This window comes from Bos indicus, chromosome 6, assembly GCF_029378745.1.
Source record: "Bos indicus isolate NIAB-ARS_2022 breed Sahiwal x Tharparkar chromosome 6, NIAB-ARS_B.indTharparkar_mat_pri_1.0, whole genome shotgun sequence".
In the NCBI taxonomy this organism is placed as follows: Eukaryota; Metazoa; Chordata; class Mammalia; order Artiodactyla; family Bovidae; genus Bos; species Bos indicus.
Genome location: NC_091765.1, coordinates 34966239 through 34988524, shown reverse-complemented (window position 1 = coordinate 34988524; position 22286 = coordinate 34966239). Strand labels below are relative to the sequence as shown.

General features: G+C 35.7%; 1 protein-coding gene across 3 annotated transcripts in view; it reads left to right on the top strand.

The window, feature by feature from the left end:
- Positions 1-22286, top strand: part of CCSER1 (coiled-coil serine rich protein 1) — a 1491155-nt gene that overhangs the window by 275069 nt on the left and 1193800 nt on the right. For all 3 annotated transcript variants that reach the window (XM_070790884.1, XM_070790886.1, XM_019962454.2), the window contains exon 4: positions 4054-4147. In XM_070790884.1, the coding sequence (XP_070646985.1) occupies positions 4054-4147 (94 nt within the window). The remainder of the gene's footprint in view (positions 1-4053; positions 4148-22286) is intronic.

Genomic DNA, 22286 nt, shown 5'->3' with positions numbered 1-22286 from the left:
AACACCAAACAGAACCGCTTCTCATTTTTCTGAAAGGGCTATATCATCAGCAAGTTTGGATAAAATGCCCATCTTGGATCATCCACCAAGGACAGGAAGTTTGGCTTATTAAAGAACCTGGTATCTTTTTCTTTAGCTAGGTACATCAAATGAAGTAATTTCCAGTTTAAGAGAGAAATGCTATGCAAAACATATAAGCTTACATTGAGAAAGATGTCCTTACATAGCATAACACAGAATTATATGCCAGCCATGCATTTATTTCCTTTGTTCTAATCTCCATTGTTTTCTAAATGTTGTTGGTTGTGTAAGTGTGCTGGGGCTGTGATAACAAAATACCACAACTGGGTGGCTTAAACGGCAGACGTGTATTTTCTTATAGTTCTGGTGGCTGGGCATCCAAGATCAAAGTGTAGGCAGGTTTGGATTCTCCTGAAGTCTCTTTCCTTGGCTTGCAGACGGCTGCCTTCTTCTTGTGTCCTCCGATGGCTGTCCCTCTGTCTTTCTTGTCTGTCCTATATTTTCTATAGGAACACCAGTCATATTGTATTAGGGCCAATACTTGTGAGTTGATTTAAATGTAGCTTCTTCTTTAATGGTGCTATCTTCAAAAATAATCACTTTCCAAGGTACTAGGGTTCAACCCTATTTTGAATTTGACAGTTGATAATCTATCCTCAGCTTGAAAATGAAGTTATAAAAGATTCATTTTATGAATTTTGGATGAAAACAGTTAAGACCATAATATTGGTCAATGAAATTCAAAATATAAGTATAAAATTATTAAGGCTAATTTGAAGCTGTATCAATTACTACACCTTCATCATTAAACAATTTTTTAAACAATGTATTCTTGACTCCTTGATTAAAATTCTCATATTTGAATACTGTGCAATAAAACTTGGAAATAGTATCCTTGTAATATCTGCTTAAACTCTTAATTTTCCACAATCAACTTCAATTATATTTCTTTTGTTGTTTCATTATTCTGTTTTGCATTTTTGAGAATGGCAGCTTATCTTGTGTTGCCTATATTTGTAATTTTCTTGAAGAGACCACTAGTCTCTCCCATTCTATTGTTTTCCTCTATTTCTTTGCATTGATCACTGAGGAAGGCTTTCTTATCTCTCCTTGCTATTCTCTGGAACTCTGCATTCAAATGGATATATCTTTCCTTCTCTCCTTTGCCTGTAGCTTCTCTTCCTGTCTCAGCTATTTGTAAGGCCTCCTCAGACAACCATTTTGCCTTTTTGCATTTCTTTTTCTTGGGGGTGGTCTTGATCACTGCTTCCTGTATAATGTCACAAACTTCCCTCCATAGTTCTTCAGGCACTCTGTCTATCAGCTCTAATCCCTTGAATCTGTTTGTCACTTCCACTGTATAATCGTAAGGGATTTGATTTAGGTCATACCTGAATGGTCTAGAGGTTTTCCCTACTTTCTTCAATTTAAGTCTGAATTTGCCAATGAGGAGTTCGTAATCTGAGCCACAGTCAGTTCCTGGTCTTGTTTTCATTCCAATTCCAAAGAAGGGCAATGCCAGATAATTTTCAAACCACCTCACAATTGCATTCATCTCACACGCTAGCAAAGCAATGCTCAAAATTCTCCAAGCCAGGCTTCAACATACCCGAACTAAGAATGTCCAGATGTTCGAGCTGCATTTAGAAAAGGCAGAGGAAAATTGCTAACATCCGTTGGATCATCACGAAAGCAAGAGAGTTCCAGAGAAACATCTACTTCTGCTTTTTTGACTATGCCAAGCCTTTGAGTGTGTGGATTACCACAAACTGTGGAAATTCTTCAAGAGAAGGGAATATCAGACCACCTGCCCTGCCTCCTGGGAAATCTGTATGCAGGTCAAGAAGCAGCAGTTAGAACTGGACATGGAACAAAAACTGGTTCCAAATCGGGAAAGGAGTACATCAAGGCTGTATATTGTCACCCTGCTTGTTTAACTTATATGCAGAGTACATTGTGAGAAATGCTGGGTTGGATTAAGAAGCACAAGCTGGAATCAAGATTGCTGGGAGAAATATCAGTAACCTCAGATATGCAGATGACACCACCCTTATGGCAGAAAGTGAAGAGGAACTAAAAAGCCTCTTGATGAAAGTGAAAGAGGAGAGTGAAACAGTTGGCTTAAAGCTCGACATTCAGAAAACGGAGATCATGGCATCCGGTCCCATCACTTCATGGCAAATAGATGGGAAACACTGGAAACAGTGACAGACTTTATTTTTGGGGCTCCAAAATCACTGCAGATGGTGAGAGCAGCCATGAAATTAAAAGACGTTTTCTCCTTGGAAGAAAAGGTATGACCAACCTAGACAGCATATTAAATAGCAGAGCCATTACTTTGCCAACAAAGATCCATTCCATCAAAGCTATGGTTATTCCAGTAGTCATGTATGGATGTGAGAGTTGTACTATAAAGAAAGCTGAGTGCTAAAGAATTGATATTTTTGAACTCTGGTGTTGGAGCAGACTCTTGAGAGTCCCTTGGACTGAAAGGAGATCCAACCAGTCTATCCTAATGGAGATCAGTCCTGAATATCCATTGGAAGGACTGATGCTGAAGCTGAAACTCCAATACTTTGGCTACCTGATGCAAAGAGCTGACTCATTTGAAAAGACCCTGATGCTGGGAAAGATTGAAGATGGGAGGAGAAGGGGACAACAGAGGATGAGATAGTTGTGTGGCATTGCTAACTTATAGACATGAGTTTGAGTAAGCATTGGGATTTGGTGATGGACAGGGAAGCCTGGTGTACTATAGTCCATGTGGTTGTAAAGTGTTGTACACAACTGAGCGACTGAACTGAACTGGTATTCATAATATCTTTGATGCTATATAAATAAGCAACTTATTTTCAGTGGGCTGTCCTTGCCACATGATATCATAGAACATCCAAGAAGCAGTTGATTTTATTTATAAACTATTAGATTCCTTGTAATTAATACAGATACAGTGTAATACAATTGAATCCAATATAGTAATAGTTCCTTTTAACTTTCATTTATATAAAGAAGCATGTATATTTGGTTATATTCATCACCTTTGAAACTACTGTGCTCTATTCACAGATAACATGTGTTTCTAAAGTTCAATAATATTTAATTCAGTTTTTTTACAGTATTCAGTTCAGTTAGGTTCAGTTGCTCAGTCATGTCCGACTCTCTGTGACCCCATGACTCGCAGCACGCCAGGCCTCCCTGTCCATCACCAACTCCTGGAGTTCACCCAAACCCATGTCCATCGAGTTGGTGATGCCATCCAAGCATCTCATCCTCTGTTGTCCCCTTCTCCTCCTGTCCCCAATCCCTCCCAGCATCAGGGTCTTTTCCAGTGAGTCAACTCTCAAATCAATGGATAGGGAAGTTGTTTCTTAACCTGGTCTCTACCAACGATATACAAATACACAGATCAGGAATGTAGTCCTCCTTCAAGAGTTTCTACCTCTGCCCATCACTGATTTCCCTCAAGATTTCTCAATATATCCTTGTAGTTTACTATACTATTTTCCCTCTTGGAAAAAAAAAATGAAAAAGTAACATGATCTAGCTCTGATATTTATGACATAAAATTCAATAATTAATTTTTAACTTAGTTGATATTTATTTCTACTGTTAATCCCTCCTAATCCAAAGCAAATGATTGGGAAACAGTAACTGGATTCCCCCCTTTCAAGAATACACATTTCAGAGTTGGCGCTGTTTAAAAAAATTGTTTGAGAAATAATACATTAAATGTGTTAGAAGACTATTACTCAGATTGGTATGATAAATATCTAAAGGTTTAATTCACACTCTTCTATACATTTGAAAAACCTCTTTGTGAATTTTTAATGAGTTAAAATTTTTATAATTATTGAAATTTTTTGTGCTAATAATGTTAATGCTTGAAAGATAAGCAAATAATTTCTGGGGTTCAGTTAAAGCATTTCTTTGCAAAGTTTGAGTTCTTTTTTGCTTCATGACATCTAAATGTGGGTATTTGCCTCAGTTTCTCAGTGTTTTAGTTTCTAACTATTGATTTTGGTTTTTCTTCAGGATGTTTTGAATAATTTGGGCTCTTGTGAACTGGATGAAGATGATCTAATGCTTGATTTGGAATTTTTAGAGGAACAGAATCTTCATCCTTCAGGTGAGTATTGAGGAAATGCACAATTTCTTAAAACTCAGGTCTTAGGCATTTAGCTTGCATTTGATCAGCTAAATGTTGTTTTAGGCTACATTCAGTCTTTTCAGGAAGAAGGCAATGGCACCCTATTCCAGTCCCCTTGCCTGGAAAATCCCATGGGCGGAGGAGCCTGGTAGGCTGCAGTCCATGGGGTTGCCAAGAGTCGGGCACGACTGAGCGACTTCACTTTCACTTTTCACTTTCATGCACTGGAGAAGGAAATGGCAACCCACTCCAGTGTTCTTGCCTGGAGAATCCCAGGGACGGGGGAGCCTGGTGGGCTGCCATCTATGGGGTCGCACAGAGTCGGACACGACTGAAGCAGCTTAGCAGCAGCAGCAGTCTTTTTCAGTCCCCAGTTTGTATATTCTTTATGCAGGATGAATGGTAGGTAACCTGGATACATTATTCTGCTGATCTTATAATCTATTCTAAGTATTGTTGGAAGATAATTATTAAATAAGAAAAAAATATAAAACAAAGCTTTTTCCATGGGGAAAATTCTGATGAAACACTTAATGAAAAAGCTAATATCTTATTTTTTTTAAGAGAGGGAACAATAATATAATCTTTTCTTTCACTTATTTGATATCAGCAAATGAAAGTTTTGTGGATTTAAGTTTACTCTTTCAAATCTTAGCCATCTCAGTAATAACTGTGCTAGTTAATGCAGTAAGATTGACCTCAAAATTAGTAAATACCACTAGAAGCCAAAAACACACACTCATAAACACATATACACACAGAGATATAGCGTGAAATAAACAAATTCTTGCTAAATAAATTAAGAAGGGAGCCCATTATATATGTTTATATTTATATTCGTATTAAGGTGTAAAGTGTAATATTTTCAATAACAAAATTACTACTTTGGAAGTAGGATATAGTGAATAATTGTTCAGTCAAATTTAGATATTTGACTACAATGGCAAGGTTTTACTTTTTTTTAATGCTAAAAATACTTTGAATATAGTCATTTTCAAGTGAAAGCAGAAGTAACATTAAAGTAGAATTTCAAAATATTGAGTCCTACTGCATACATTTGAGAAAATCCACCTCTTGGAATTTATTGTCCGTTTTTAACTTTTATGAATTAGACATAATCTCTAAGGTTGTTTACAGTATAAACAACCTTACTTTACTTCCCTGGTGGCTCAGATGGTAAAGCGTCTCTCTACAATGTGGGAGACCTGGGTTCGATCCCTGGGTTGGGAAATTCCCTGGAGAAGGAAATGGCAACCCACTTCAGTACTCTTGCCTAGAAAATCCCATGGACAGAGGAGCCTGGTGTCCATGGGGTCGCAAAGAGTCAGACATGACTGAGCGACTTCACTCACTCACTCACTCACTCACAGGTATAATATTTTATTATGAATTTTTGTTCATGCAGTATGTTATATATAATAACAGTTGTCAAAACAATGTTTTAATTTACTTTTAATTTTTAATATTTTTAATTTACTTTTTAATTGGAAGAACATTGCTTTACAATGTTGTGATGGTTTCTGCCATGCAACAATGCAAATCAGCCATAATTAGACATATATTACTTCCCTCTTGAGCCTTCCCCTCTAGATCATCATAGAGTGCCAGACTGTCTCAATGTGTTATATAACAACTTCTCACCAGTTATTATTTAACATATGATAATGTCCGTACTCCTTGGAAGCAAAGTTATGACCAATCTAGACAGCATATTAAAAAGCAGAGACATTACTTTGCCAACAAAGGTCCATCTAGTCAAGGCTATGGTTTCTCCAGTAGTCATGTATGTTTGTGAGAGTTGGACTATAAAGAAAGCTGAGAGCAGAATTGATGCTTTTGAACTGTGGTGTTGGAAAAGACTCTTCAGAGTCCCTTGGAATGCAAGGAGGTCCATCCAGTCCATCCTAAAGGAGATCAGTCTTGAGTGTTCATTGGAAGGACTGATGTTGAAGCTGAAACTCCAGCTCTTTGGCCACCTGATGTGAAGAGCTGATTCATTTGAAAAGACTCTGATGCTGGGAAAGATTGAGGGCAGGAGGAAAAGGGGATGAGAGAGGATGAGATGGTTGGATGGCATCACCGACTCGATGGACATGAGTTTGGGTAAACTTCAGGAGTTGGTGATGGATGGGAAGGCCTGGCGTGCTGTGGTCCATAGGGTTGCAAAGGGACACGACTGAGCGCCTGAACTGAACTGAACTGAATGTGTATATGTCTATGATACTTTCTCCATTCATCCAACCCTCTCCTTCCCCACTGTGCCCATAAGTCTGTTCTCTTTATCTGTGTCTCCATTCCTTCCCTGCAAATAGGTTCATCTATATCATTTTTCTAGATTCTGTGTATATGCGTTAGTATACAGTATTTTTTTTATCTTTCTGACTTACTTCATTCTGTATAACAGACTCTAGGTTCATCAACCTCACTAGAACTGACTCAAATTTGCTCTTTATATGGTTGAGTAATATTCCATTTGTGGTATATAAGCTTCTTAATCCATTTCTCTGTGATGGACATCTAGGTTGCTTCCATGTCCTAGCTATTGTAAATAGTGCTGCTATGAACATTGGCGTACATGTGCCTTTTTCAGTTATGGTTTTCTCAGGGTATATGGCCAGTAGTGGGATTGCTGGATCAGGTGGTAGTTTTATTTCTCCTTTTTAAAGGAATTTCCATACTGTTCTCCATAATGGCTGTATCAATTTATTTACATTCTCCTCAACAATGCAAGAGGGTTCCCTTTTCTCCAAATCCTCTCCGGCATTTACTCTTTGTAGATTTTTTGATGATGGCCATCCTGAGTGATGATGGCCACCTCATGTGAAGAGTTGACTCATTGGAAAAGACTCTGATGCTGGGAGGGATTGGGGGCAGGAGGAAAAGGGGACGACAGAGGATGAGATGGCTGGATGGCATCACTGACTAGATGGACTTGAGTCTCAGTGAACTCCGGGAGTTGGTGATGGACAGGGAGGCCTGGCATGCTGTGATTCATGGGGTCGCAAAGAGTCGGAGACGACTGAACGACTCATCTGATCTGAACAGATCCTGAGTGATGTGTGAAATGCTACCTCGTTGTAGTTTTAATTTGCATTTCTCTAATAAATGAGCATTTTTTCATGTGTTTACTAGCCATTGTATGTCTTTTTTGGAGAAATAGCTGTTTAGGTTTTCTGCCCATTTTTATTGGGCTGTTTGTTTTTCTGATATTGAGCTATATGAGCTGTTTATATATGTTGGATATTAATCCTTTGTCAGTTTTTTCATTAGCAATTATTTTCTTCTGTTCTGCGGGTTGTCTCTTAATCTTACCTTTGCTGTGCCCAGGGTTTTAAGTTTCGTTAAGTCTTATTTGTTTATTTTTGTTTTTATTTCCATTACTCTAGGAGGTGAGTCAAAGAGGATCTTGCTGTGATTTATGTCAAAGAGTGTACTGCCTATGTTTTCCTCTAAGAGCTTTATAGTTTCTGGCCTTGCATTTAAGTCTCTAATCCATTTTGAGTTTGTTTTTGTGTATGATGTTAGGATTTTAGGCTAATATCAAAAAGATGCTAATTTTTTTAACTTAAATGCCAATAAATTTAGGATAACCGTTTCTTGAGACATTATTCCTGGATTTGATTTGACAGATATTTAAAAAATGTATGTATTTTTTTCCTTTTATGCAAATACCTTATATAATTTTGCTATTCATATGTATTTATTTTGAAGAATTACACATGGTGCCAGTGTATACTTTTTTGTCAACACCTGCTAGAACTACACACACATTTACCTTTAGATCAACTATCGAACATCTAGAAATTTAATTGTAAAACACTGGAAGTTTACAAAATAATATACGCAAATAACTACTCATTGCAAAATATTGGAAACACTTCAGATGTCTTTCTATAGGACATTTGTTGAACATACAGTGGTACACTGAGCAGTCATTAAAGGGAATGATTATGGTGTCTATATATGCCATAGCATGATTGTAAAAATATATTATTAGTGGCGGACTTTTCAGTGATTGATTTGATAGAAAGTACCTAAAGTCATTGACCTCTAGCTTTAGTTCAAGTGTAACAAGCCCACATTTTGTCTCTCCTAATGAAATGACTAGAGAACTACACAGCAACACCACTCCTGCCCACAAGTACTTAAATCTGTTTAAGTCTCTTAATTAAACCATAATTTTACAGTAAGTATTGGGATGAGGGGAGAGGGAATGTAAAATGTTATGATGGGATTGCCAATAACTAAATATAGAATATGGGGAATTCTACAGGACACATGGTCTGGATTTTTCAACAAGTGACATGATAAAAAGAAGATTATTATAATTATTATAGATTAAATGTGGCAAATGTAATGTGACACCATTTTTGCAAAACATAAAACACTGTAAAATATATATTTCTCAGTTTATCAGAGAAGTTTGAATAGGGAGGGAATAATTATTACAGAATTATTTTTATTTTGGGGATGCTGAGTATTTTTCTTAGATTTTGTTTTTGAGGAAAACTCAAAACGTGGTTGAAATGATATGGTATCTGAGATTTGCTTTACTAACAAATATGGAGGAGGGACTAGATGGAAAAAATGTTGGTGAATTATTGAAAATTATCAAAGCTTTGGGTGAAAGTTTCATTGACTAATTGTAATGTTTTCTCTATTTTTGTATTTTTAAAGATTTTTCACAATAAAAGTAAAACCAAGTTGAATAAACTGAATATTAGGCAACATAGCAATCTGAGCTGTGTTTGTTAGGCAACCATGATAAAGAGCAAAGGGTGCCTTAAAAATATAAAGAGTTAGCTTAATTTATTTGCTTGGGAACAAAAATGAACATTTATAAATTTTATCTTTTTTAAAATAATGAGTGCAGGGTATTTCATTAGTTTATTACAAAAATGATAAAACAAATATGATGAATCTCCTGAATCTGCTTTAAGGTATAGATAACTTGGTTGAGGCCCGAACAAGAGTACCTTATAAATCAACAGAGTTAACCAAGTTGTTCAGAAGATAATTAATGTTTACTTTGTGTATCAGAAGAACAGTTTTAATAAGTGAGATAGTCCTTAAAATGACTTGGGTTTTTTAAATATTACTCAACACAATACCTTTTGAAAACCTATTTGATTCACATGCCACATTATGGGGTTTGAAAAAAGACACAAATATTTGTTTGTATACTTTAGCTCATAAAGAATTTTTGGTTGAATTGGTTTTATATAATTTGTTTTCTTTTTAAAGCAACATAATTAAAGATCTCAGAATATAAGAAGCTCATTATTGATATTTGATAATGATAAAATGCAAAAAGTCTGAAAATTAAAATAATAATACCATTAAATTCTACTACTTACATTACTGAAAAACATTAGAGATTTTAAATAAACTTTATGAGAACAAAACATTCATTTTTGACTATAAGATTTTATTAAAAATTTATAGCAATTTCTAGTAAAGCATACTGTAATAGTCAAGGAAAATTTTGTCAAAAACCAGAGAACTACTTTTGTTTTTAAAGTATTAAGTCAGATATTTTGAATAATTTCATATATGGCATGTGTAAAATTTATTCAGTTTAATCATGGTTAAATTTGCAAAAACTAGATAAATCATCATATGTTAAAAGTGTAAAAGTTGAGTTGTCTTTTTTACTACAGTAAGCACAAGCTGGACTTAAGATTGCCGGGAGAAATAGCAATAACCTCAGATATGCAGATGACAGCACCCTTATGGCAGAAAGTGAAGAGGAACAAAAAACCTCTTGAAGAAAGTGAAAGAGGAGACTGTAAAGGTTGGCTTAAAGCTCAACATTCAGATAATGAAGATCATAGCATCTGGTCCCATCACTTCATGGGAATAGATGGGGGAACAGTGGAAACAGTGTTAGACTTTATTTTGGGGGGCTCCAAAATCACTGCAGATGGTGACTGCAGCCATGAAATGAAAAGACCTTTACTCCTTGGAAGGAAAGTTATGACCAACCTAGATAGCATATTGAAAAGCAGAGACATTACTCTGCCAACAAAGGTCCGTCTAGTCAAGGCTATGGTTTTTCCAGTGGTCATGTATGGATGTGAGAGTTGGATTGTGAAGAAAGCTGAGCACCGAAGAATTGATGCTTTTGAACTGTGGTGTTGGAGAAGACTCTTGAGAGTCCCTTGGAGTGCAAGGAGATCCAACCAGTCCATTCTGAAGAAGATCAGCCCTGGGTATTCTTTGGAAGGAATGATGCTAAAGCTGAATCTCCAGTACTTTGGCCACCTCTTGTGAAGAGTTGACTCATTGGAAAAGACTCTGATGCTGGGAGGGATTGGGGGCAGGAGGAGAAGGGGACGACAGAGGATGAGATGGCTAGATGGCATCACTGACTCGATGGACTTAAGTTTGAGTGAACTCCTGGAGATGGTAATGGACAGGGAGGCCTGGCGTGCTGTGATTCCTGGGGTCGCAAAGAGTCGGACACGACTGAGCGACTGAACTGAACTGAATTAGCAGATAATAGTTGTACAATGAGTAGCTATTAAAATAATTATATTTAAAACATAGACATCTTTGGACATACGTATAATGAATAAAAATGGATATAAAATTAAAAACAAATTAGTAAAGTTCATTTTTTTTTTACAGAAAATCAAACATGTTTAATAGATTTATTTTAATGAAAAGAGTTTGAACATATATAATTTAAAAACTTTCTTACAGTTTTCAATATATATATATTTAACACTGTTTCATACTAAGTAACATGCAAAGAGACATTCTAAAGGCCAATAAAATTTATAATAAATGTACATATTATAATATTCATTGAATATTATTATTGGTAGATATACTACTTATAGTATAAGCAGTATATTTAAAGTATATTAGCCAACCAAGTGAAATATCAGAATAGCAAAAAACAAAGGAGAAAATGACAATCTGAATCATATGATTCCAAATTTATGTCATATAAATGCTCATATATATATACATTTCAAATTGTATTTATATTTCATCAGATTATTGCATTTTGTGCTTATGACTTATACTTGGTAAAGATGGCTATTAGTGTAGTCATAATAATTATTGTGAAAGAGGAGAGTGAAAAAGCTGGCATAAAACTCAGTGTTCAAAAAACTAGGATCATGGCATCTGTTTTCATCATTTCATGCCAAATAGATGGGGAAAAAGTGGAAAAAGGGACAGATTTTATTTTCTTGGGCTCCAAAATCTCTGTGGATGGTGACTGCAGCCATAAAATGAAAAAAAACGCTTGCTTCTTGGAATGAAAGCTCTGACAAACCTAGACACTGTATTCAAAAACAGAGACATCACTTTGCTGACAAAGGTCCATATAGTCAAAGCTATGGTTTTCCAGTAGTCATGTACACATGTGAAAGTTGGACCATTAAAAAGCTGAGCACCGAAGAATTGATGCTTTTAAACTGTGGTGCTGGAGAAGAATCCCCTGAACAGCAAGGGGTCAATCCTACAGGAAACCAAGCCTGAATATTCATTGGAAGGACTGATGCTGAAGCTGAAGCTCCAATACTCTGGCCACCTGATGTGAAGAACTGACTCATTGAAAAGGACCCTGATGATGAGAAAGATTGAGGGCAAGAGAAGAGGGGACCACAGAGGATGAGATGGTGGGATGGTGTCACTGAGTCACTGGGTATGAGTCTGAGCAAACTCTGAAATATACCGAAGGACAGAGAAGCTTGGTGTCTATAGGGTGTCTGTAGTCTATAGGGTCCAAAAAGATGGACACGAGTTAGTGACAAAACATTATTAATTATGGGCATCTTTTAATGTGCTTTTTAATTTCATTATTATCTGCATTTTAATCTAAAAATTAAAAGTTTGCAGTTTTTCAAAAGTTTGTTTTTCAGCAGAGCATTGAACAGCTTGAATAAAGTTCCACAAATCCTTTGAATAAATAAATATATCTATGGAGTCATAAATTAACATACCTTCATCTTAAAAAAGAGGTAGTATAACAAATAATAGTACAAATAAAATGTCTGTTTTAAAGAGCAATAAGTGGGAATTAACATTTTACTGTTAATAAAAGCAGGAAATAGCAATTTCAGTGGCAGAAAAGTATATGAATACAAAATTAGTTCCCAAAAGGAGACTTGCCTTAAGAAGAAAAAAAATAAAAGCAACCCTTCTGTATAATTTACTGTCATCTTGGCATTATCTAATATCTTTGTAAATTCTAATACAAAAGCTAAGATTTTAGATTAAAAAGCCTATGGATATGCTTTCCAAATGTCTTTGTTATGTTTTATTTGGATTAATGTTTAAATTAGTTTTCTGGAAATTTTTTATGTTCAATTATTATGTACGATGTATAAATGTAAGATTATCAATTTGGTTAATACCAGACATTACATTCCCCCTGTGGTAAAATATCTAATCTGCCTCCTGAGAAATCTGTATGCAGGTCAAGAAGCAACAGTTAGAACTGGACATGGACAACAAACTGGTTCAAAATTGGGAAAGGAGTACCCCAAAGTTATATATTGTCACCCTGCTTATTTAACTTCTATTCAGAGTACATCATATGAACTGCCAGGCTGGATGAATCACAAGTTGGAATCACTAAATCTGGGAGAAAATCAGCAACCTCAGATATGCAGATGATACCACTTTAATGGCAACATGAAGAGGAACTAAAGATCCTCTTGATGAAGGTGAAACAGGAGGGTAAAAGCTGGCTTAAAACTCAACATTCAGAAAACTAAGATCATGGCATCTGGTGCCATCACTTCATGGCAAATAGATGGGGAAACAATAACCACAGTGGCAGGTTTAATTTTCTTGGACTCCAAAATCACTATGGACAGTGATTGTAGCTATGAAATTAAAAGACACTTGCTCCTTGAAAGAAAAGCTATGATAGACCTAGACAATGTATTCACAAGCAGAGACATCACTTTGCTGACAAAGGTGCATATGTTCAAAGCTGTTGTTTTTCCAGTGGTCCTCTATGGATGTGAGAGTTGGACCGTAAAGAAGGCTGAACGCTGAAGATGTTTTTGAACTGAGGTGCTGGAGAGACTCTTGAGAGTCCCTTGGACTGCAAGGAGATCAAACCAGTCAATCCTAAAGGAAATCAATCCTTAATATTCATTGGAAGGATTGATGCTGAAGCTGAGGCTTCAATACTTTGGCCACCTGATGTGAGGAACTGACTCATTGGAAAAGACCCTAATGGTGGGAAAGATTGAAGGAAGGAGGAGAAGGGAATGACAGAGAATGATATGATTAGATGTCATCACTAACTCAATGAACATGAGTTTGTGCTAACTCTGGGAGTTGATGAAGGACAGGGAAGACTGGTTTGCTGCAGTCCATGGGGTTGCAAAGAGTCGGACATGACCTAGTGACTGAGCAACAACAAAGTATAATATTTACTGTTTTTCTATTTAATATATCATAATACTTGTCATAAGTCAGAACAAAAGCAGATGTTTTTAATAGAAAATGTGAGATACTGTTTATACATAAATTAAAAAAAATCTATTTTAAGTGACTTTCCTACTTTTCTATACTCTCATATTCATGTTGGTAGGGTTGTATTTTGCCACAAATTGAGTTATGCAAGATATTAGCAATGATGTTGGTTAGATGTACCTCAACAGTCTTTTGAAAAATAAAAGTACTAACAAAATTTACTCACATTTAATATTTTTAAGACTGAAACAAAGGACTGTAAAATTATCTTCACATTGAAATGCATGTTGTGAGCTATATACCTCAGAGAAAAATGCCATAGTATATTTTTGCTCAATTTTTCTGTATGTAGTTTTATATTTTGGGGTTCATAATTTTTCTATTAATTTAAACACCTTACAAAATAATCATTCAAGAAAAATAAGGTAATAATTAAAGAAGGACATGAAAAATAAAGTGAAGCTACAGGTCCATGTGATCACAAAGAGTAAGACACGACTGAACAACTGAGCACACTGAGTACAATCATTTTGTCAATCAATCAATGCATTTTTTAAAATAAAAGAATTTTTGTTACTAAGAACTGAAAGATATTTTGCTCATATGTTTATAAAATCTAAAATATTTACTAACATTAGTTTTCTCAGCAACTCCTTTCAATACAAGCTGGTGGCATCCTGTTACCAGTTTAGTGGAAGAAATTCTAAATGTTGACACATCAGTGTACCTAAAGCTAGGAGCTTTATGAGGAGCTTGCTTAGTCCAAAAGTAAAATCTTGTTCCTTGCCCATAGTTCATATTCCTCAGATAATTTTAAAGTTGCAAATAATTAACACAAAGAATGCCAAGTATTTTCCTCAGGCATAAGGTAATTATAAAGCCTAATAGAATATCTAAAATTAAGCAGTATTACTTCTGATGGGGCTTCCCTGGTGACTCAGATGGTGAAGAATCTGCCTGTAATGCAGGAGACATAGGTTTGATCCGTGGGTCAGGAAGATCCCCTGGAGAAGGGAATGGCAACCCACTCCAGTATTCTTGCCTGGGAAATTTTAGGTACAGGGCAACCTGGTGAGCTTCAGTCCATGGGACTGCCAAGGGTCGATAGGACTGAGCAACTAACCCTTTCCTGTGAGTCCTCCAAAATGAAGTGTTTGCAAAATATAGCCTTTGTGTAACTGAATACGCTTTCTCCAAATAGATGCAATCAAAGCACCCGTTAACTATCAAACAGTGCATACTGTTCTATAAAGAATAAGAACATGAGCTTTTTGGTTTTGGAACATTTAATCTGTAGCTGTTCTTTTGCGCAGTGAACTAAAACAAGGTCAGTGTCTATTGAGGCTTTTCCTAGTATTGCCTTTAAAGAGGCAGAAGCTGATGGGAAGCATGCACCTGGCTAGTTTGAGAGTGAAGAGTCATAATTAACTAAATGTGTTAGATTTGAAAGGAAAGGAGGCTAAAACATGGTTGTGTGTTACTTATTTGGAACATATTCATTAAGATGCTGTTCTTCCAATTCTTTCTTTGGTTAATACTAGGAGTTGATTGTATATAACTTTTACCAATTTGTAGCTGGACATATACGTTGATAGGAAGAAAAATTATATGCCTGAGGCCTTACGAATAGCTGTGAAAAGAAGAGAAGCGAACAGCAAAGGAGAAAAGGAAAGATATAAGCATCTGAATGCAGAGTTCCAAAGAATAGCAAGAAGAGATAAGAAAGCCTTCCTCAGCGATCAATGCAAAGAAATAGAGGAAAACAACAGAATGGGAAAGACTAGGGATCTCTTCAAGAAAATCAGAGATACCAAGGGAACATTTCATGCAAAGATGGGCTCGATAAAGGACAGAAATGGTATGGACCTAATAGAAACAGAAGATATTAAGAAGAGGTGGCAAGAATACAAAGAAGAACTGTACAAAAAAGATCTTCACGACCCAGATAATCACGATGTGTGATCAATGACCTAGAACCAGACATCCTGGAATGTGAGGTCAAGTGGGCCTTAGAAAGCATCACTACGAACAAAGCTAGTGGAGGTGATAGAATTCCAGTTGAGCTCTTTCAAATCCTGAAAGATGATGCTGTGAAAGTGCTGCACTCAATATGCTAGCAAATTTGGAAAACTCAGCAGTGGCCACAGGACTGGAAAAGGTCAGTTTTTATTCCAATCCCAAAGAAAGGCAATGCCAAAGAATGTTCAAACTCCCACACAATTGCACTCATCTCACATGCTAGTAAAATAATGGTCAAAATTCTCCAAGCCAGGCTTCAGCAAAACGTGAACCGAGAACTTCCACCTGTTCAGACTGGTTTTAGAAAAGGCAAAGGAACCAGAGACCAAATTGCCAACATCCACTGGATCATGGAAAAAGCAAGAGAGTTCCAGAAAAACATCTATTTCTGCTTTATTGATTATGCCAAAGCCTTTGACTGTGTGGATCACAATAAACTGTGGAAAATTCTGAAAAAGATGGAAATACCAGACTACCTAACCTGCCTCTTGAGAAATTTGTATGCAGGTCAGGAAGCAACAGTTAGAACTGGACATGGAACAACAGACTGGTTCCAAATAGGAAAAGGAGTACGTCAAGGCTGTATATTGTCACCCTGATTGTTTAACTTGTATGCAGAGTACATCATGAGAAATGCTGGACTGGAAGAAGCACAAGCTGGAATCAAGATTGCCGGGAGAAATATCAATAACCTCAGATATGCAGATGACAGCACCCTTATGGCAGAAAGTGAAGAGGAACTAAAAAGCCTCTTGATGAAGGTGAAAGAGGAGAGTGAAAAAGTTGGCTTAAAACTCAACATTCAGAAAACGAAGATCATGGCATCTGGTCCCATCACTTCTTGGGAAGTAGATGGGGAAACAGTGGAAACAGTGTCAGACTTTATTTTTGGGGGCTCCAAAATCACTGCAGATGGTGACTACAGCCATGAAATTAAAAGACACTTACTCCTTGGAAGGAAAGTTATGACCAACCTAGATAGCATATTGAAAAGCAGAGACATTACTTTGCCAACAAAGGTCCATCTAGTCAAGGCTATGGTTTTTCCTGTGGTCATGTATGGATGTGAGAGTTGAACTGTGAAGAAAGCTGAGCACCGAAGAATTGATGCTTTTGTACTGTGGTGTTGGAGAAGACTCTCGAGAGTCCTTTCGACTGCAAGGAGATCCAACCAGTCCATTCTGAAGGAGATCAGCCCTTGGTTTTCTTTGGAAGGAATGATGCTAAAGCTGAAACTCCAGTACTTTGGCCACCTCATGTGAAGAGTTGACTCATTGGAAAAGACTCTGATGCTGGGAGGGATTGGGGTCAGGAGGAGAAGGGGATGACAGAGGATGAGATGGCTGGATGGCATCACTGACTCGATGGATATGAGTCTGAGTGAACTCTGGGAGTTGGTGATGGACAGAGAGGCCTGGCGTGCTGCGATTCATGGGGTCGCAAAGAGTCGGACACGACTGAGCAACTGAATTGAACTGAAGTCATGCTCTTTGTCTAAGCTAGCTCAAGTTATCCTCACAATAACTCTCTGTGAGGAAATTGCATTTTAAAATTCATTTTAATTAAGGAAACCACATTTAATATCAAAAGAGAACAGACACTTTAGAGGCAGATACATCGAAGCTCGAAATTCAGCTTTGCCTTAGGCAAGTGATCCAATCTTTCTGTGCCCTTTTCCCTCATTTGTCAATTGACAATAAAAATATCTGTCTCAAAATATCATCCTATCCAAACGGGTGACAGATTTACATGGAAAGTGCCTTTCAGAGTTGCCCAGAATAAAATGGGAGCTCATGACAATTTGCTTCCTCTCTTGAAATCTTGAATTCTTTGTCAAAGATTTCTGTCCTATCATTGGTTATTTTTTGCTCTGAATTATTTAATGTTTCATCATTATATATATTTGAAACTATACTTTATGATCTGAATTTATTATCTGTGTAACATTTTACATGTTGTTCTATTACTACTAATTATTCAAAAATTGATTGTCACTTTGCTTATAACATGTGGTACATTTCTGTGTTAAAATCAATACATTTAAATACATGAAGACTTTTTCAGATATTAGTCATGTGTCCAGAATACCATGACATATTTAAAATAGCAATTTTTCAGAGAAAAACTAATTTTCTGTGTAAAATACTTTGAAACTTAACAATGAAAATCATTTATGTTCAGAGGGAAAGCCAGGCTGTTCCTTTGTGTTGAATTTGGTGTTTACAATTTGAGGTTGAGTTACTTAATTGAAATATATTTCACTTATTTATCATTCTTTGAAAAAAATTATGTAATGGTCATTGGGATGATTGGTTGGAAAAGTTTTATATTGTTCTTATGATTTATTTTTGAACAGTATATCTAAAAACACCTAGGGCCAGTATCTCTTGGTGTATGTCCAGATGCGAATAGGTAAGGAATGGTCCAATTATACCAATTAGGAATTAATTAGGTAGTTGGTAAGTTATTTTGAGTTTGATGGATAAGCAATGTAAAATTCTGCAGTGAGTTAGGAACTCTTCCTGTGCCTATTAATTAAGGAGGTAATTTTTGTTATTAATTTTTAATAGATAATAGCACAGCAGAGCTGAGATGAGCCCTAGTGGCTTTGATTGGTAATGTATAAATTGCAACAACATTCACAAGGGGAAAATTATAAGAATCAACTGTAAGTTTTTAAGAAGTTTGGCATGTCTTGGTCAGAAGTGCATCTAATGTATCTTCAATCTGATCATATAAAGCTAGGAAGCATGACAGTTTTGGAATTATGATGTAGTGGCTAAAAATCTGGACTCTGGAGTTAGACACATCTCAGCTGCAATCAGGCTAAACTTGAACAAATTATTTAATCTCTCTTAGCTTTCCTTTCTCATCTGAAAATAAAGATGAGAATAATGTGTACTTCATAAGTTTTTTGTGAGGAATAATAAAACAGAGTAGAATGTTGTGTCACAGGTCTAGTATATAATATTTTTAAGAATTATAGCAAATACTATTTTTTGTAATATTCATGATAAAATATGATGTACTGGAGCATCAATAGGAATCTGGTTTTGCCAATTTTGGTGATATTTCCAGTCTTTATTAGTGGAAGCTTTCAACCACATTTGCAAGTGTGCAGTTTAGTTCAGTCGCTCAGTCGTATCCGACTCTTTGCAACCCCATGAATCGCAGCACTCCAGGCCTCCCTGTCCATCACCAACTCCTGGAGTTCACTCAAACTCACGTCCATCGAGTCAGTGATGCCATCCAGCCGTCTCATCCTCTGTCGTCCCCTTTTCCTCCTGCCCCCAGTCTCTCCCAGCATCAGTATAGTATTTCTCAAATTTTAATATAGAATGCCACAATTAATTTCATAACATTTATTTCAAAACATACAATTATAGCACTAAGTAAAATAATATAAGAAAAAATAAATAACATATATTGAATATATGTGTCAATTCGATGAGATAGTCTTTTTCACATTTGAGAAAATTAAAATTTTGTTAAAATATTATATAGGTAGTGCATATCCTAGGAGAACCAAAGCAGTTTTGCTAATTTTGAAGACTCTATGTTTAATTGTTATAAATCATTTGACTAATAAAATTAGTTTGTATAAAATTTTAAGATAACTAATACACTGAAGCTTTTGTTTTAAATTGGCTTTTCTTTCTATTAACTTAATCGAAAGCATCACTTATAAATGTTTGCCTTTGACTTTATGCAAAAAGCTGAGACTTACTTATGTTTGTTTACTGGAAGTCTAGACACTTAACATGTTTCTATTTTGCTTTGTTTGCTATAATTTATAAGCATTTTGGACTATCCTATTTAATTCTAACAGCTATTTGCTAGAAGTCATCGCTACTCTTGCTTTGTGGGTGAATAAATGGAGACCCAGAGGAGTACTACTACTAGTCCAGGACCACAGTGATAGTGAGTGGTAGAGATAGTGTTAAATTACATTGTAGTGACTTGATGCTGCCTAATGTTTTCACAGACTTCTCAGTGACATTTAGTTGTGAGAAGAAGCAGTTATAACAGAAGTGGAAAATGTTGTTTTGTAATACAGTGCTTGAGTAGCAAAACGGTGAAGACCAAATTAGGGGTTTCCCAGATGGCTCAGTGGTAAAGAATCCACCTGCCAATGCAGGAGACAGGGGTTTGATCCTTGGGTCTGGAAGATTCCCTGGAGTAGGAAATAGCAACCCATTCCAGTATTATTGTCTGGAAAATTCCACTGACAGAGGAGCCTGGCAGGCTACTTCCATGGGGTGGCAAAGAGTTGGCATGATGGAGCATGCACACGCGGAGACAAAATTGTGACAAAGTCTTTTCATGGGTTTAATCCCCAGGTTCTATTGCTCTTTTCATTTCTGCCTTAAAAGGCTTAGACCTGTTATCTGTTTGATAGCCATTAGATGGCGAGCTTGTTCTAATAATAATGATAGTAACCCTGTTATATATTTGTATGCAGTGACACAGTTTAGAAGGGATTTCAAATATGTTACCTCATCAAATTATCACAGTAACACTCAAAAATAAATGTTAATATATCCCAACTACAGTACAGAAAGCAAGTACTCTATGGTTAAAAACTTACTGATGTTCATATAGACAGATCTTAACATTAAATGACAGGCGTTTTTTTCACTATCTTTCTGGATCTTGCTGCTTCTAATTTTACATAGCAGAATTTCAATATATTTAGTAATGTATTTTCCAAGGCCACTGAAAATCATAGTTACATCTTAGAAAAGGGGAAAGTGTTGCTTTAAGCAGATATGCTGAATGTGGTGAAAAATAAGTATTACTAGCCAAAAAAAAAAAAAAAAAGCCAGAGGAAAATGCATAAAAGCTGTGAAATGTAGACTGAGTCAAAAAGCAGAATAGTATGGGACCATTTAATATAAGTACAGATATCACCATCTCAATCAGCAGGTCATGAAGCATTGTGTATTGCAATGTATTATTCAATTGCATGTGAAAATTATCATCATTTTGAATCATTGAGAAAAAATTTGTATTCTGCATGCTCTGATAAGATGCTAAGCTATATAATTCACTTAGGAAATATGTCTATCTGAGCTGTTTTTTTTTTTCTTTTTATATGTTAACAGCAAAATATTTGTTAGTTCTTTGTAAACTTTATCTAGAAAGTATAATTTCATAAGAATCCCAGATTGCAAAATATTTAAAATAATATTTAAATATAATTTTATATTTCTCCCCATATACCTTCCCCACATTCTTGCAAATGAATGACTAGATAAAAGTAGAGTGTGTGAGAAGGTTTACTAATAATCATTCTTGAAAATTCAATAATTTATTTATGGCCTACTGATAGAGTATGGGGATCATATTACTTAAACTCAAGACTGTACAGTTGTCCATAATATCTATTTTCAGGATGGATAGATGAGATTTTTAATGTTTTTTGTTTATTCCTTTGTTTTGACTCTTAAGTTCATTAATTGACCAATAATGAGTTCATTAATTTGATACTTTGCTTTCAATTCCCATTTTTATATTTCAAACTTACTGTTTTTCAATATGATATTCAGCTGGGTTCACTGTTTCTGGTTTTTAGTTCATGATGTTATATGGTATCTTTAAATGACAGAAGAAAGGCCCTAATTGAAAGAGGATTTCAGTATTGTAAAGTTAAAAAAAAAAAAAAAAAACACTTGTTTAAAAAAAAAAAAGAGGATTTCAGATATTATGCAGTGGAACCTCTCCTACTTCTATCCCCCGTGAATGTTTAGAGTTTTACTGGCCTTGTTCAAGGTCACAGAGTATATAGCAGGAATTGGCTTGTTACTAAGAAATTCACCAATTCCATTTAGTAAGCACAATTGCCATTACTTATTTTATTTTTTATCGTTGCTAACAGAATAAGTCATTTGTAATTTGAAAGTGACTGGCTATTTTGTCAGACTGCTATGCTTCAAGAGGATTGCTTTAGCTACAAACAGCTTTTAGATAAAACTGTTTTTAGGGTCTAATCGACTATAGCTGAAAAATGTTTATACATTCTAACCGGATTTAATATTAATTAACAACAATTTTAATGAAGTCATAGAATTTACTTGCAACCTGCTATTGTGGGATTTCCTACTGCTATAAACTCTCTTCTGTTCTTCCAAAGAGCAAAGGCCTAAGTTCATTAGAGGATACAGTCAAAGGAAGAGGTTTCTTTCATTCAGCATAGTTTTTCTGGAGCAATTAGAAAGAAAATATGTGTCTCATAATAAAATTTCATGGCCTTGTACAATTATGTGGTGACATCTCCACACAATTGCTTTGATAATGTCAGCAGCATCAGCTGTCACTGTCAAAACGAACAGGTAATTAAGAAAGCAAATGCTGATCTTTCTTCTGAAGTAGAATATTTATGTATTTAAAATTGTTCACCAACAAGAAAAATAACCACTGACATGAAGTGTAATTTTCTACAGTGCCTGGGGCAGAAAAGAGAAATAATAATGAACATTTACACTGTTACAACAAATTAAGTTGTGATTCTATACACCAAAAACACTTACAGAGTTCCTTTTCCTTGGATTATAAAATTTCAATAAATGTCACTATAGCATCTTGACCCTTTTATTTATATTCTATTTCTCCATCTTAGTAACTAAAATTTCCAAAAGTTTATACTGGAATT